This window comes from Carcharodon carcharias, chromosome 1 (assembly GCF_017639515.1).
Source record: "Carcharodon carcharias isolate sCarCar2 chromosome 1, sCarCar2.pri, whole genome shotgun sequence".
NCBI classification, from domain to species: Eukaryota; Metazoa; Chordata; class Chondrichthyes; order Lamniformes; family Lamnidae; genus Carcharodon; species Carcharodon carcharias.
The window spans coordinates 152,817,526-152,835,595 of NC_054467.1; the positions used below are offsets into that span (position 1 = coordinate 152,817,526).

The 18,070-nt window shown below is 40.0% G+C and overlaps 1 protein-coding gene across 1 annotated transcript in view; it reads left to right on the forward strand.

Annotated features, from left to right (window-relative positions):
- The window catches only part of LOC121275463 (mast/stem cell growth factor receptor Kit-like), a 127,631-nt gene that overhangs the window by 63,876 nt on the left and 45,685 nt on the right, over positions 1 to 18,070 (forward strand). Inside the window, exons 4-9 of the mRNA XM_041183072.1 lie at positions 2,545 to 2,681; positions 5,426 to 5,588; positions 9,171 to 9,357; positions 10,751 to 10,866; positions 13,555 to 13,669; positions 16,172 to 16,362. Of these exons, the coding sequence (XP_041039006.1) occupies positions 2,545 to 2,681; positions 5,426 to 5,588; positions 9,171 to 9,357; positions 10,751 to 10,866; positions 13,555 to 13,669; positions 16,172 to 16,362 (909 nt within the window). The remainder of the gene's footprint in view (positions 1 to 2,544; positions 2,682 to 5,425; positions 5,589 to 9,170; positions 9,358 to 10,750; positions 10,867 to 13,554; positions 13,670 to 16,171; positions 16,363 to 18,070) is intronic.

Genomic DNA, 18,070 nt, shown 5'->3' on the forward strand with positions numbered 1-18,070 from the left:
CGCAGTAATTTCATTCGCTATGAAATAAAAACCAAGGCGCTCTGCATACTGGCTCCAGTCTTCCATAATTGCGTCATAGGGTTGATCCTGTTGAAGAGTGGCATGACTGGTGAGCATTCTTTTCTTTTCTCTTAAGATTCAATGTACTCACAGTAACAAGGCGAGGTGCAGCGTCAGAGCTGTTTTAACCTCGTCACCAAACGTAATGACTTGACGTAGTGGACAGGTTTCAACAAGAAACAAATAAACTTTATTACAGAGAGCGTTTCAGATGCTACATGCTCGAACAGAATAGTCAACAGGAAGCCCCCCCCACACCGGATTGCCTGCACTTAGGGCTCATTGGTTGGAGCTTCCAAGAAATCGTCGGATGTTCTTGGATAGACAGCAGAAGAAGCTATACCTTCAGTTACTACACAGTGCCAGGCAAAAGTGAGGGCCAGGACTGGGATATGTATTTTAGTGAATTTAAAAGATATTTTGAGTTTGTGGGATACATATTTACTCACAGAGTTATGGTGTAATATTACAGACTTCTTCTCATTTGCCTATGAAATTTTCTTTAACATCCAGTGTTGATAACGGAATCACATTGTATCTTTTGAGATATGCAAAATAATTAAGGTTTCCTAATTTGGCCTTGACATCTTTACAATGTTGCATAATTGACAGGTCTCTGTTAAAAATGGGTTTCATTTAGCTTCAAAACATCTGCAGAATAGGTGTTAATTTCCAACTGTCAATAACATTAGCCTGTTTTCTCAAAAAAACATCTTTAATTCATAAAATTTGTTAAAGTACATCACAGTTCAAATTTGACACTACACAAAGATTAGTTTATTTCAATGCAGAACATGAGGTGTCTCACAACACTTTTATTATAGATGTACAATGTACATTTTCATTTCATTTCAATCATTCTCTGGTGCATACAGCCTGAGAGGTTTCACACAGGCTCCAGCCCCTCAGTGTCCTATGGTGGGAGGACCTTTCCCCATTGAGCCTTTGCAATGGCTGCCCCAAGCTTTAGTGTGTCTGTCAACAAGTGATAATAGACCATGGAATGTGCCAGTCTGGAACACTAGGTCATCGCCACCTCTTTACACTGGAAGACAAGTTTGTTTACTGCTGTCCTGTACCATACTGAGGAACAGAAATAGGCAGGTGAAATGAAACATGAGCCCACAGGATATCTAATCAAGTTCACAGTTCCCTGTTACAGTGCAGCTAGTCTCTGTTGTTGCTATTCAGCTTTAGCTTTGCACATTTTGGAGAAAACCAATTTTATTTGTCTTTTTTTTCCTGCTATTTTTCTGTCATTAGCATTCTAAGCTGATAGTCCCCAATCTCACTGGCACTGAAAGTGTTTCCTCAATCAGAGCCCTGAGGTTGGATGAAGACTTAGATATGTAATATGTGCCCACAAATTGGAAAAACATTGTAAGTTTATAAAATTATTCTATCCAGGCTCAGTGCCTCTGTGACAGCCAGTCTTGCCTACTCAGCATCGTGACATTGTTTTTTTTTGCACAATTTCTTGCCAATATCTTAAACATTAAAGCCCTAAAGTATTATGGTTTCTGCTCTGTTTGGGACATTGCCGACTGAGTGGGATTCCAAACCACCTGAAGCCAAAGACACAAACTCCGTATTCCTAGCATAGGTAAATTTCATAGGCAGGGTGAGCAGACAGTTCATCCAAATGATAGAACCTCCAATAATACATCCCTCTTTCATTGCTAGCCTAGAATGTGCTCAACTGCATAATGAGTCTTCATGCCACAGCCTTCTGACTGTTGTAGGAGTTGTGGCAGCTAACAAATAAGCCAAGATAACTTTGTAATATCAAAGAGATATTCCAATTGCAATTATCTTTTTCTGGAGCACATTAGTGAGCAATATAACATTAAAAAAGGAACATTTGTGGGAGATTGCAGGTTTGATATATTGGACATGATACTGGGAGGAGCCCTCTGCGTGTGAAAAAGTTGTTGCTGCCTTGAAGTAAGGATAGAAAGAAATTTGTTTTTATTTTGCGGAATGAGAGACATTTCTTTTTATTTCCTCACATATGAGAAGAATGTGTGAAACACAGTATTTCATTAAGCCTTACAAAATCCCTATCAGAAGGAAACACAATTCCTGGCACACATGTCTGCACAATGCTGAGTTAAGGAAGTTTGCTCTCGTGAATTTTTCAGTAAAATCAGCAAAATGTTTTGTGGAATATGCAAGCTTTCAATATTTTCAACCTTAAACTTTGATTTCCAAATTTGAGATGCAAAGCGTATTTTTCAGCAAATATCAGCATATTTTCTTTTAATTAAAATAAATATTTAATTCCATTAGTTAAATAAATATTTAATTGCATGAACTAAAAGGTGAAGGCTCACAGTACTTAGCAAATTCAAGTATAAAGTGCTTTCTGTTCGTTCCCAATGGGATGTATATTCACTGTTTTGGAACAGAAAGAGGCAGTTATTGGTGCACTATTCTATGTCAGCAATAATAACTCATAAATAAAGTGTTCATGTAATGTTTTAGTCCCCAAGAGAGCCCCAGAGATCACCGTGAAGATAAATAAGGAGTTGCTGAAGGAAGGAGAGGAGTTTCAGATGACATGCACAATAAAAAATATAAACCAGGCAGTAACCGTGAATTGGATTCATCCACAAAGTTCAGTAAGTAAATTTAACATTTGTCTGTAATAAAAACAGAGCAGTGGAAAAACTCAGCAGGTCTGGTGACATCTGTGGAGTGAGAAACAAAACAAAATCAACCATTACCTAAGTCTTGCTTATAAAACAACATTGTTGCTGCTTGCGCCAATGACGACTCATGCCATGCACATGGGAACCAGTCTAGTTGTGTGAAATCACACAAGTGGTGGGGGTGAGGGTTCTGGCCTCTCGTATGGCCTCGGCCGTGTTGTGCATCAGTGACTTGCATTTTGGTTTAGTCCCCGGGTCAGTAGTGGTTGCGAAGCACACTGGGTCAGACCACATCTGGAGTACTGTGTTTCGTTTTGGGCATTATACCTTTGAAAGGATGTATTGATCTTGGAAGGAGTACAGCTCAGATTCACCAGAATACTTCCAGGGCTCGAAGGGTTAGATTAAGAGGAGAGATTACATAAACTGTGTTTATTTTCTCTGGAATAAAAAAATGTGTTAATATGTGTTAAGATTGAAGGTATTATGATTTTGAAAGAAATTGATAAGTTAGATAAAGAGAAACCTTTTACACTGGTTGGGGTATCTAGGACAAGGGTTCATGACCTTAAATTCAGAGCCAGATCATTCAGGAGAAAAGTTAGGAAAAAATTCTTCATACAAAAGAGTGGTAGAAGCATGGGGCTCTCACCAACAAAAAAAACCAATAGATGCGAGCTCAATTCTCGATTTTATATTTGAATTTGAGAGATTTTTGCTAGCCAAGGATATTAAGGGATTTGGTGGCAGCGTAGGTAGATGGAGTTGGGGTACAAATCAGCCATGATTTCATTAAATGGTGGAACAGCCTCAAGAGGCTGAATAGTTGTCTCCTGTTCCTATGTATTATTAACACAAATAGATAAACTGCCTTTGTCACTCTGTATATAGATTGTTAAAAACACCAGCACATCTTGAATCAATTACTTCAGGTGTTGACCATGTATTAATATAACAATGATGATATGAAGAAACGAGGTTTGCTGAAGCTGGGAAAAAAACAGGATGGATCTTTGCAAGTGTGGAAATGCAGATTATCACAGATTAATGATACAGACTGTAAACATGAAGATGAGGAACTAGATTGGGGGAGGGGATGGAAAGCACTGGATGTTCATGTGAATAAACTCTCATAAATTTGACTCATTTGATGCCTTCGCTAGGTCTCTTTCATTTTGCTATTTGTTGACTGTCTTGACTATAGTCACAGGGCTGCAAAGTAAACAAGGCAGCAATGGAGTTACTGAGCTGAACCTAGAGAGATGGGACACAATTTTAACCTACCTTCCTGGTTTATGTGGGCTTGTGTTGGATAGCCTCTTTACACCCTGCCTGATGTTCTGCACTAATTTCAAAACAACTTATGCAACTCCTTTAATGTTGTTCCACTGTTATGAACTTCCACTTCCTTCCCACAATGTAAAAGGGAATTACTCAGCAGCAAGAGCTTCAGGCAATATTACAGAATTGTTTCTTAAAGGAACTTTGTTATATAACTAGTCAATTATGACTGAATTTCATTCTTTTGGTATCTGAGCACCGTTCCTCCAATCTTTACCGTGCCACCCTCATTCATGGCACCACATCCTCAATGGCCAGGCTGATGTTCCCATTTTGAAAAGAATTGCTGTACTGCTATACTAATCATACCCTATAGATAGACTAATAGTATTCCATTATTAAATGTAGTTTCTTCACTGTGGACCAATTGCACAATCAGCTTAAACCACTAGCTAAGCTACTAGATTCTCATGAGGTGTTGCAGTTTAACTAACAACATCTGTAAGCTAGTAAAGCTCAGGCTACTAATCTTAACTGAAATAATTAGTAAGTTACAACATTATCATCTTGTTACATAGAGATTGATAACTTTAAAAGTGAAATTATAACTTCTAGTGGATAGCTGAAAGGGTGACATGACAAGATTTCAGGGTTTAAGGTTTTTACTGTTGTAAGACTAAAATCAATATTGACTAAACACTATGTTTGTAGGCAAATTATACTTTGAACTAAAGAACCAGTGGGCTGAGAGTACAAAGTCGCAATCCACCATCTCCCTGATATGTGCTTCATATTAAAATCAGATCCATTGTATGCAAAATTTGTTTTTGAACAACTGACATATTAATATATTACTTTGTGATTTTAGTGGAGAAATTAAACCAAGTATGTTAATGATGCCAATGAAAAGTCTGACCATATTAACTATAAAAACAGAAAATGCTGGAAATACTCAACAGTTCTGGCAGCATCTGTGGAGAGGGAAACAGGGTTAAAGTTTCATGTCAATGACCTTTCAACTGTATTGACTCCCAGGCTACTATCTTCGGTTTTACTTTTTCAGTTTGTACCTTCCTTTGCTATATTTTGTTTAAATTTAAATCTACAAAACTAGTGGAGAAGACATGCAGTAACGTTCCTGGACTAATCACTCAGTTACCTTCAGTTTCCAAGAGTTTAATAAAGTTAATGACTTAGGCTACCAGCCTTATCTGGAATTCCAGTTGCCATGATTTATCACACTGTGGAACTACATGGATTTATGAAAATTATCCATCAATTAAGCAAAGAAATTCTATGAAACAGAATATAGTAAAGAATTATGTTTCTAAGGATTAGCTTTGTCAGAGGATGTTAAGTGTACTGTTCACTGTTATTCTGTAAACAACTGATTGCATGAAATAAAACTATTCTCTCTCATATATTACTTTCAGGCAGCTAAAGTGACAACATCATCCAACAACTTTCCTAAATACTATCAAACTATACGTACATTGTGCATTGATTCAGTGACAGTCAATGACACCGGAAGTTTTACATGTTTCGCCAGAAATGATTTTGGCATGTCAAATGCCACAGTGTTTCTACAGGTTATCGGTAAAATACTTTATTACAATTCAGCAAAAGATAAATGGTTATGAAATATTGACATCTGAGTACTTGGGATATGTTTAGAAAAGGTCCATGTAAAGTGGCTTCTCCTTTCCATCAAAGCAAATTAAGTAATATAACTTTGATATGAAATTAACCAAAGTCCATTTGAAAAGTTATTCTGTCCAATGTTATCTAAATGAAGTTCTAAGTCACAAACTAACTATGAATGTCTGATGCAAAAAAAGGCTATATTTTGTAACAGTTAATTGTTATCCTGTGGGTTAATATAGCTTGGATATTACTGTGACTGGTTAGATTGAGCCTATAGCACAGTAACATGAATTTGGCTCAACTGGTCTATGCCTTCATTTATGCTCCACACGAGCCTCTTTCCATCTCTCTTCATTTAACCATTACTGTTCTCTTATATTCCTTTCTCCCTTATGTCTTATCTAGCCTCCCATTAAATTATTTAAGAAGAAGCTAGATAACCACATGTACAACAGCTTCATACAGCAGTGTTAAATTTCTCTTTGATATTTAATAGTCATCAACTCTGTGAGTGTTAATAACTTTTATAAAACAACGGAGAGAAAAAGTTGATACGAGCGCATTAAATGTTCGTACAAAGATATCACTTACAGTGCTTTCTTATGAAATTTAGAAGTGACACACTTCCCCACATTATAAACAATCTGCCATCTCATTGCCCTGTCACTTAACCTCTTCATATCTCCTTGCAGCCTCTTTGTGTCCTCCTCACAGTTTTCATTCCTGCCTAGCTTTGTATCATCAGCAAACTTGGATACTTTACCCTCGGTCTCTTCATTTCAGTCATTAATGTGCTACTGGGCTAGTGATCCAGAGACTTGGACTAATGATCTGGAAACATGAGCTCCAATCCCACCATGGCAACTGGGCAAATTTGAATTCAAATAATTAAGAAAAAAAATCTAGAATAAAATGCTGGTCTCATTAATAATGATCGTGAAACTGCTGGATTGTCATAAAACCCATCTGGTTCACTAATGTGCTTCAGCAGAGTAAATATGCCACCCTTATCCGGTCCGGAAAAAATGTGACTCTAGATTCACAGAAACGTGATCCTTAGCTGTCATTGTCTTCTGAAATGGCACAGCAAACCACTTAGTAGTATCAAACCCATACAGAAAACATTGTGAGTGCACCTAGACCACAAGGACTTTGGAGGTTCAAAAGGTGCCTCACCACCACCTTTTCAAGGGCAATTGAGGACGGACAATAGACGCCGGCCTTGTCAGTGACTTTCACATCCGAAGAACAAAGAAAAAACAAATTGATCCTTACACAGTTCTATTGGTTACAGCCTGCCAACTTTAAAATATGTTGTTTATCTCAATTCTCTTCTACCTGTCCATTAACCAATCATCCAGAAATGCTAAGATGTTACCCCAACCCCAAGAGCCCTCATGGATATAGACCTTTGTTTAACATCTTATCAAATGTCTTTTGGAGATCCAAAGTATACTACCTCTACTGGCTCCTCTTTATCCACACTGCTAGTTACATCCTCTAATAACTGTAATAAATTTGTGAAACACAATTTTCCTTCTGTAAAATCATGTTGACTCTGTCTGATCATACTATGGTTTTCTTAGTGCATTGCTAAGATTTCCTTAATAATAAACTCCAGCATTTTAACAGAGTGATGTCGTGCTAACTGACCTGTAGTTCCGTTTTCTCTCTCCCTCCTTTTTTGAATAACGTTGTCACGTTTGCTAACTTCCAATCCTGTGGGACCATTCTAGAATCAGGAGAATTTTGGAAAATCATAATCAGTGTGTCCACTATCTCTGCAGCTACTTCTTTCAGAACCCCAGGATGTAGGCCCTCAGGTGCAGGGAATTGTTGATTTTCAGCCCTTTGTAATAATACTTAATTTACTTTGACATCAGCATTCTGAACTTCAGATACCAGCAGCTCTGTTTTTACATTGTGTTTTATAATTCTACAGAAAATTTTGTGTTGGTGCTAAGTAAATTCAGTTGTTCACTGGAGCAAACAGGACAATGTGATTAAGAATCAAATAGTTAAAAATTCTGCTCCAAGAAATGATGCAGTGGATTGTTTACTGCAAAGCTCCAACCTGACTCCGAAATTCCCGATTGTACTGTCCTGAGACCTTTCTTAAAATTAATTTTATAGGATGTGGGCGTCGCTGGCTAGGCCAGCATTTATTGCTCATCCCTAATTGCCCTTGAGAAAGTGGTGGTGAGCAGCTTCTTGAACTGCTGCAGTCCATGTGGTGTAGGTACACTCCCAGTGCTGTTAGGGAGGGGGTTCCAGGATTTTGGCCCAGCGACATTGAAGGAGCAGCGATATATTTCCAAGTCAGGATGCTGTGTGGCTTGGAGGGAAACTTGCAGCTGATGGTGTCCCATGTGTCTGGCACCTTGTCCTTCTAGGGGTAGCGGCCGTGGCTTTGGAAGTTGTTGTCTAAAGAGTCTTGGTGAGCTGCTGCAGTGCATCTTATAGATTGTACACACTGCTGCCATTGTGCATTGGTAGTAGAGGGGTTGAAAGTTTGTAGATGGAGTGCCAATCAAGCCGGTTGCTTTGCCCTGAATGGTGTCAAGCTTCGAGTGTTTTTGGAGCTGCACTCATCCAGGCAAGTGAACAGCATTCCATCACGCTCCTGCTTTGTGCCTTGTAGATGGTGGACAGGCTTTGAGGAGTCGGGAGGTGAGTTACTCATCACAGGATTGCTAGCCTCTGACCTGCTTTGGTAGCTACAGTATTTATATGGCTAGCCCAGTACAGTTTCTGGTCAATAGTAACCCCCAGGATGTTGATAGTGGGGGATTCAGTGATGGTAATGCTATTAAATGTCAAGGGGCAATGGTTAGATTCTGTCTTGTTGGTCTTGCTGCATTTGGAAATGGACTGTTTCAGTGTCTGAGGAGCCGCAATCATCAGTGAACATCCCCGCTTCTGACCTTATGATGGAAGAATGGTCATTGATGAAGTAGCTGAAGATGGTTGGGCCTAGGACGCTACCCTGAGGAACTCCTGCAGTGATGCCCTGGAATTGAGATGATAGACTTCCAACAAGCACAACCATTTTTTGTGCCAGTATGACTCCAACCAGTGGAGAGTTTTCCCCTTGATTCTTGTTGACTCCAGTTTTGCTAGGGCTCCTTGATGCCACACTCAGACAAATGCTGCCTTCATGTCAAGCGGAGTCACTCTCACCTCATCTCTGGAGTTCAGCTCTTTTGTCCATGTTGGAACCAAGGCTGTAATGAGGTGAGGGGTTGAGTGACCCTGGCGGAACCCAAACTGAGCGCCTTGTTCTTGTTCTGGTTGGCACTGGGTGCAGTATAGTTAAATAGAGGTAGAAAGTGATTATATGTCATTGCACCATCATAAGCAAATATTATTAACACAATACCTGTGTGCTTTTTCTTAAATATTTATCATTTAAAATAGCGTTTATTTATCTATTATAATTAGTGCAGAAAGATTTTCAAAAGTTGCTTTTATAAATATTATTAAATGTTTTATGTGATCATTTCTCTTGTCTTTCCTTTGTATGGTTTCAACCAGCTGAAGGATATATAAAGTTGTTACCTCCAGAGAGCAGTGTGCTTCATGTAAACATTGGAGAAAACCTTGTGCTAAATGTGGAGTTTGATGCCTATCCAGTTCCTGATCAGCAGTACTGGATTCACATGAATGAGACATTACTTAACACGTCGGACCATTTTATTAAATCTGCAAAAGTGGGAAACAGGTACCTAATATCCAAATGTGATTGTACACAAGGGTGCAGTACTTAATAGTTGAAATGTTTTTATCATGAATCGCAATAGTTCACATTGGTTTTCCAGTTGTTTTATCTTTATGCTGTTAGATGATACTGACAATGAGCTGAATTTTCCCAGTTGGGTCATGATCCTGACGTCGGCCTCAATTCTGGGTCGGGAACCTGGAAGTGGCCATGGCGGGACGTCACTTCCAGGAGGCGCCAATCAAGGAGCCCAATTAATGATGGTAGGCAGCCCAGTGAAATGGGAAGCCCAATAGGAGGGCTCGTAGTGATGCCCGGTCAGCAACCCTGATGCGAGAGGTGGATGCTCCTGAGACAGGCAGGAGACCTTAAGGATGCCTCACAATGGAGGGGCACTTTGCAGGTTTCCAAAAGTTTAATGGTCACAGCTGTAACCATCATTGAAGAGGCGGTACCCATTGACAGGATGGCTTGTGGTTAAAGCTTTGGCCATCGCATCCCAGAGGCACCATGCTGGGCTAATGGAGAGGAGGCATCTATGGCCCTCTAATCTACCATGGTGAGACCACCTCAAGTTAAGTTGATGGGCTGCGGCATCAATGGGGCCCTGGACACTATTGGGAAGATCCTGGTGTCAGTGACATCTCTCTATTAGCCCAATAATGGGACTGATTGACTACCTGCCAGTTGACTCAATGTGCTTTTTTACAGTTTTGCTCCTGGTCACATTTCATAACCCGCTTCCATAGGAGCGGAAAAGTTCTTTCCGATGAATGAGGGATCACCCCTCTCATATTGCAGTGTGCTGTTAATCTGGTCATTCAAACTGAGTGGGAAGGATTTTGTACTCAGCAGCAAACAAATAGCACCAGCCATTTGTTACATTTGCACTGGTCCATTGACTTTCTACAGGCTTTTGCAGTCTAAGTTGCTCTTAGCTAAACATCCAAGAAATGTAGTATGCTTTATAGATGATGAGAACCCTGTGTGAACAGGACAAAGAACTGTTCACCTCCTTACCCAGTCAGATTGAAGAATCATTATCCAGCAGCAAAATCTCAGATAAAGAGAGGAAAAAAGATTGGAATAAGAGAGAGATAAAAGAGACAGAAAGAAAAAGTTTAAAAAATTGATCTATCTTACAAAAAATCGACAATTATTCAAATATGAAGGAATGAGACTCCACATTTAGTGTGTGCCAGCAAGGCTGTTTGGCAGTAACCTCGTTGTTACTTCTGTTGCAATATCCGATCCATTAATTCACAATCATAATTTTGTGTGGACATTATTGAGAGAAATTTATGTGCCATGCTCACTACAAATATAAAGTTGTTTCTATCCTTGTGTTTTGTTCTAACAGTCACTGTTCTATTATTACCATATATGTCATTCATAGATACATTAGTGAACTGCACGTGGTTCGAGTAAAGGGAACAGAAGGTGGAATTTATACATTTTTTGCTTCAAATTCTGATTCCAATTCATCAGTTTCATTTGACGTGCACATAAACAGTAAGTTGAAGATTACCTGTAAATTGTCAAGTGACAAATGTTAAGAAAAGATCATTGGTTCATTTAGGCCTGAATTTTCGCTCCTGGGTCAGGAGCACTGAGTCAGGACAAGTCGGCTTCGGTGTGGGATGGTGGGCAAGGCAGGTTGAGGTTGCAGTGGGCACAGGATGGAGTTTGGCCATTCTGCTGGACGCAGATTGGAGGTGGCCACAGGGGCTGCCACGTGCTGAGGCAGGCTGTTTAAAAGGCCTGCCATTGTCTTTTGAGATACCGTCCCACTTCTTTCCTTAAATTTTAGGCCCTCTAGCCCTCACCCCTCACACTCCATCACACCTTCGCCCACTCATCATGCCCCATGCCACCCCCATGGCCCCTTATTGTCCCATGTCAACATAATGCCAGCCTATTGCCCCTCCCATCACCCTTTGCCCTTATGCCCTCCATGCCAACTCACCCAGTATCCATCATGGGCAGACCTCAGGAGCAATGTTTAAATAAAATAAAATGAAGGACTAAATATCTATTACAGAATTTACTAGGGTGAAAAAACACACCCATTCATGAAAGCCCATTCAAAACTCTGACACTTGTAAAAGCAAATAAGACTTGTATTTATAACTGCACTCAAAGACTGCTAATCTTTGAATAACCTCTTTGAGCTGTCAATCAAACTATTAAGTTAGAACCTCTGCTTAGGTAATTATAGGTTGTGGAAAGCAGCCAAGCATTAATAATGACATAATGATAGCCCTTGGAGAAAATTCAGCAAGCAGCTGTTGTATCTAATAGAACATATTTTTATTAAACTCTCACTGACACAGGCAGGCTGATTTGTTTTAAATTTTTAATGGGCTGGGGATTTAAATAAATTCACACCTTAGGGCAGAAATTTGCGTTCGGTGAGTGGGCGCGTGCCTGACCTGCTCGAGAGTGAAATGATGCCCACAATCAAGGTTAAGGCTCAAAAGTCTGAAATATGAGAGTCCTTCTCTTGCTTCTTTTGTTAAGATAGGAGTCCCATTTGCTATTTACCAACTCATTAGAAAATTACCTCATTCCTCTTGAGCTTTGAAAAATACAAAGGAGCAAGTTTGAAATTCTTTTATCTAATCCTGCCAGCGTCCTTCAGCTGAAAATGTCAAGGCCGGAATCTTGTCTACCTTAACTTTTTAAACTTTTTCTATGATACATTCCCTGCGGACACAAAATATTTTGAGTCTATCTTCTTTATACTCTTTCCTCAACTCTGATATCCCCTTTCCCTTCCAACGGTTAAAAAAGTTACAAAATAATAAATTAATAATCCAACAACTTTGCTGTCCAAAGGCCCCACTTCCCACTACCAGTGATAAATGATCCAATTATCATATTCACTCTTCCTTCCGCCGGGTAGAGTTAAAAATGCTTCATTTTTATGTCTGAAGAAACTCTGTTTCACTCTCCAAAGGTGCTGTCAGACCTGCTTTGAGTTTTTGCAACATTTTCTGTTTTTATTTCAGATTTTCAGCATCTGCAGTATTTTGCTTTTATCAATTTTATGTCTCATGAGATTGCTCTCATGGCTAGGATTTTCAGCTCGGCAAGCGGAGGTGGGCCCTGCTTGCCAAGGTGTAAAATGATGCTAGGTGACATCGGGTGTGCGTCCCAACATCACCGTGCATCATTTAGATTTTCAGTTCAGCAGGCACGCAGCCAACTCGGCTGCACACCCGCCAAACTGTCAAAGGCCTATTAAGGCCATTAAAAAACTAATTAAGGCAGTAAACTGAGCTGCCTGCCCAACCTTGTTGGCGGACAGGCGAAGAGCCCAGGCGGCCTTCACATTTTTCATGGAACCTCATCCACGGGCAGGATTAGGTTTTGTGAAGTGTTTATAAATTGAACAAAAATTTTTATACGAATTCATTGACATGTCCCAGCTCATGTGACACTGTCATATGAGGGGACATGTCTTCAAATGTTTTTTTTTTCTTTATTTACCTTTTTAAAACTTAAACTAATCTCCTTGAGGCACAGAGGTGCCTTAGCGAGATTTCTGCACTCTTTTATGTACATGCCCTGACTCAGGGAATTCCACCACCCCCACCCACCCACACAGAGAGCGCTTAGTGCTTCTGGGCACGCATCACATTGTGTGGGCCTTAATTGGCCAGCCCGTGTAAAATGGCAGCGTGGACCCGATCGGGGGCACTGACCGGGTTCGCGCCTGCTCCGCACAACCCCCCTGACGGGGAAAATTCTCCCCCATGTTTCCTCTGCATCTCATCATTTTCTGGTGTTCATCCGTCTGATGTTATGATCCCTATTCCACTCCTTCCTTGTACATTTCATCATTTTATGTACAGTTTCTTTCACCTTAATATCTTCCCTGACTTTCTCACATATGAAGACTGTATATGGTGAATATGATAATAGATATTATTTTATATAATATAAATATATATATTTACTGCATCATCCTAATCTTGCTTTGTAATTATCTAGATTGCAAAATGACTTAACTAGAAGCTGATTATGTACAACATATGTGTCTCATGCAACAATATTGGTAACAGCTAAAAACAATCTGATTTGATCCTCACCATAAAATTTTACTATTCATTAATATAATACGCAACATTGACTCTCAGATATCTTCAATGTGCTGTCAAGAACACCAATAATGTTGTTTATTCTACTATATTGCAGGCAGCCCGGAGATAATTACTATTGAAGAACCCAAGCCAGGTCACGTTCGATGTGTAGCAATAGGATTTCCAAAGCCAAAAATAAAGTGGCTTAATTGCCCTGGACCACAGAAACGGTAAGGAATATGACCTGTAATTCACCTTATTTAAATGATGGAAATGGAGGTTAAGGATGTCCTTGCATTTCTTTTCAGAACAATAAAATTTATAATAAATTTGTCATTGTAGTGTCCAATGTTTTGGTGATGTTACTGTTAGAATGTTCTGGGAGGCTCGAGTTGCGCTTGTTAGTGTATCTGTAATTGACTTATATGAAGTACATTAGCAGAGAGAACGGAATAAAATAAGTAGATTATATTATTAGTGCAAAAAAGCATGAAATAAAAGATTAAAGTGTGCAATTTTTATGGTAATATTTTTCTTGAAAATACACATACAGGCCGGGATTTTCTGGCCTTGCTGTGCGGGAACCGCTGTGTGCGGGATGTGGTGGACCAGCCAAAAGGCTTCCGGCAGGACTGGAAAATCCAGGCGGCGGGGGAAGTTGGAAAATCCTGGCCACAGATATTAACACCATAACGGTGCACAGTGATCACCATGTTCTATCCCAACTGTCCCATTTAAGTATTTACAAACTAGCTAAACCTGCATTGTCAATTTTCCTGAGAGTAACAAACTGACTTAGGTTTGTAAATGGATCAGAGGAAGAGTTATTGCGGTCTGAATTAATGGATGTTTTTGTTACTTATTTTGTAATGACTTTTCTGCCTTTATTAGCCGAGATCCTTAAGATTACCCTCATCGGTATGTAGCCAGCTCCTTACAGCTTTGACAATATCTTCATTTGCCCTGATAGGTAGATAACCAAGGTAACAAATAGAGAATGTTTTAATACTATTGCATCTATCCTGTGCCTCATCTACAATATCTTACTCATACCTTCAAAAGAGAAAAGTGTCACAGCATCAAAATTTCAAACTTCAGCTAAGTAAATTTATTGAACAGCAATAAGCTAAGTAATAGTAATACAAGATTAATATATTTAGAGTAAATGTACTACACATCCTTCTGAAAAACAAAACAATAAATGTCCCTGATTTTTATTCAAAAGTATTATTTTATAATTAACCTTTACATATCCAATTTTTATAGTTTACTACCAGTGCAATCTAAGCACCCTATCCCACCGCTTTGAACAGCTCAGACTGACTCAGTGATTTAACAATCCACAGTCACAAACACCAACCAAATAGTTGTGCATTTGAGTTGCCTTCACTTAATTTTGAAAGTAGCTGCCAGTCATACATATAATTAAGTATGTGATGCAATAGGTTTTTGTTTGAATTGCCCTGGTTTCCTTTTCCAGCTGGCAACCTCGAAGACAATTGAACAATTTTCACAATATTTGTATTGTGTTAGGTTGTGGACTTATTTTTGAATGCAGGCAGTTTTTAAATTGCCTTGCCTGGCATTTCTGTCACAGTTCTTTGGTAATAGCCCCTGCAGAGAACTTTGGAATGTGCCAGTCTGCAACACTCGGTCGGGGACATCTCTTTGTGCTGGAAGACGAACAAGTTACGGGCAGACTAAAGAGCGTCTTTCGGGCGAGTTGATGATCCTTCAGCTGCAGTTGATGTTTGTCTCGGTGTGTGTCCCTGGGAACAGCCCGTAGAGCACAGAGTCCTGTGTCACAGAACTGCTCGGGATGAACCTCGACAGAAACCACTGCATCTCTCTCCAGACCTTCTTTGCAAAGACACAATCTACAAGGAGGTGAACAATGGGCTCTTCCCCACCACAGCCACCTCGATGGGCAACGTGCCGAGGAGATGAGACTCCTGGCATGTAGGAAGGATCTGACAGGGAGGGCTTCTGAGGGATGCACTAAAGCTTGGGGCAGCTGCCGCAGAGGCGCAATGGGGAAGGGTAGCTGCCTAAGATCTTTCTGCCACAGTGCACCGAGGGGCTGGGAACTGTGAAGAGCCCCTCGGGATGTACAGCTCAAAATGAATGTGTAATATTCATTGCTTGTACTGATACACCTTGTGATTCATGTTGTAAAAGTTGAACCTGATTGTATTTTTGTGATGGTGATTTTGAAATGGTTTGAAATGTTGTTGAAGACTTTTTATGAATAAAGTATATTTTTGCAAAAAAAAAAGAGCCCCTGCAGAGAAAAACACAGAAGGGCCAATTTAGCTATTTTCCCAGGCTTTCTACTGACCTTTCACCTAAATTAATGGGTGAGGTTAGGGTTAGGAGGGGGAGATCATGAGGACCTAATGAAAGTCCTCTTCCTTACGTATTGTCACTCAATTAAAGGAAATGTTATCCAAGCTAAAATTAAACAACAATTCTTCATTTTAGCAGATGGTCATAGGCCATATTATTAGAAATCTTTGGAATACTCTACCCCAAAGAGCTGTGGATGCTAAGTCATTGAATATATTCGAGACAGAGATAGATAGATTTTTGGATACTGAGGAAATTGAGGGAAATGGCGATGGAGCAGGAAGGTGGAGTTGAGATCAACCATAATCTTGAGTGGTGCAGCAGGCTTGAAGGGCCAAATGGATTTACTGCTGCTCCTATTTCTAATGTTCTTATGTTTTTTACAGGTGCTCAGACACACCCATGGCAACAGCAGAAGAATTACACTGGACAAACAGAATAATACGCCAGCCCCATTTTGGAAGGATTGAAGTAGAAAGCATTCTTAATACCAAGGAACTGAACAGCAACATTACGGTGGAGTGCCTGTCATCCAACAGTGTTGGCGAGAATCGTGCAATCTATCAGATGAAAGGAGGTAATAACATTCTAAATGAAAGTACATATCAAACCCAAGTAAATAATGCTTTTGCATTAAAATACTGAGAATATGACGTGCCTTAATGATTTGTGGGTTGAAATTGCACTTTATGATATTAGCAACAAGGTGAAGGGTGAAATCTCTGTGTTATTTTAGCACAATGCAATTTTGCGGTGTCTGGAAAATGCCTGAACAATTTAATACAGTACATTTCCCTGCCATGTAACTCTTCTGCTCTGTGGACCTCCTGACTTTTATCAGTCTCCTCCTTTAGGGTGTTGTTGCAGACCCACATCAGCATTTGACCTATGTGACAGTGTCACGTGAGCTGGGACATGTTTGTGAAGTTTTCAAAATTTATTTCATTATTTTATAAAACTTTCAGGAAACCTCATCCCACCCGTGGATGAGGTTTCCTGAGAAACGCGAAGGCCTTTGGGCTCTTCACTGCCCGCCAGCCTTAAAGTTGGACGGGCAGCATTGCTAATAAGTGAAATTACTTTTTTAATAGGCTGTTGACAGTTCGGCGGGTGCACAGCTGCCTCTGGTGCGTGCCTGCCAAACAAAATATCGAAATGCCCCATGAAATTATTCAAAGAATAGGAGAAGAGTTCCCATCATGGTGTTTAGGCTAATGCTTTACCCCTTACTCAACATGACTAAACCAGATTATCTGGTCATGATCACATCATTGCTGCTTGTAGCGAGTTGCTGTGCCCAAATTGGCTGCCACGTCCTCTGCATGACAACAGAAACTACACTTCAAATTTACTTATTGGCTGCAAAGAACTTTGTGATGTTCAGAGATTGTGAAAGCTGCTATGCCACTGCTCGAATCTGGTGCTGCTGGAACTACAGAGCTGCCTGCCATCCGATTGAATGGCAACTCTCTAAGGCTTCTTTTCCAGGATGCATGCCTGATGTCATCACGCATCATTTTATGCGTCGACGTGTTGGGCCCTCCCATGCATGCCAACCAGAAGATTCAGCCCCAGATGTGGGGTAGGAGGTAATCCTCACCCTAATTCAGTTAATGCTCCAGCGTATGGTAAATGGCTGCAGAGCGGGGATGCAGTGACTGCATTGGGCATTGACTATGGATTTATACAATCAGTATACTGTTAGTTATGAAGCAAGAAATCATATTGCACGACTGTTATAAGTAAATGAACCCACAGTCTTAACTGCTAAAGCAGAACCCAAGCTTATTTGCACCATCTAAAACATTTTAACTTGAAGATTTAATAAGAAGATCTATAAAGAGACAACTGTGCACAATTATTCCAAAAAGGCCTTGGGTGGGAAAACTTGTTTGCAGCGCTATGCAAACTACGTCAATTAACCAGGGGCAGGTGGCAGCATGGGCTGTTATCTGCATGGCCGGCATGTTTTCTCCAATGTTATCAGCAAAGGAATGTGCATGTAAACGGAACACTGCTCTTTAGTTGTTAGCGCAGTAATAACATAGAACATGATGTTCCTAATGATGGCAATGGGTATGAATACGTATTGCAGTCCCTGGAAAACAGCACGCACTGATGTCTCAAAGGTGTTGTTACTGCAACCACTGCTTCTCCTTTTTAACTTGAACAAGTCTCTAATGAGCAAACTGTGCTGCCCAAATTTTGGTTTGGCTGAGATCCTAGATTATTTGGTTAACATTTGGTGGTTTGCTGGATGTCAAATTCAAAACCTTGCAATGGAC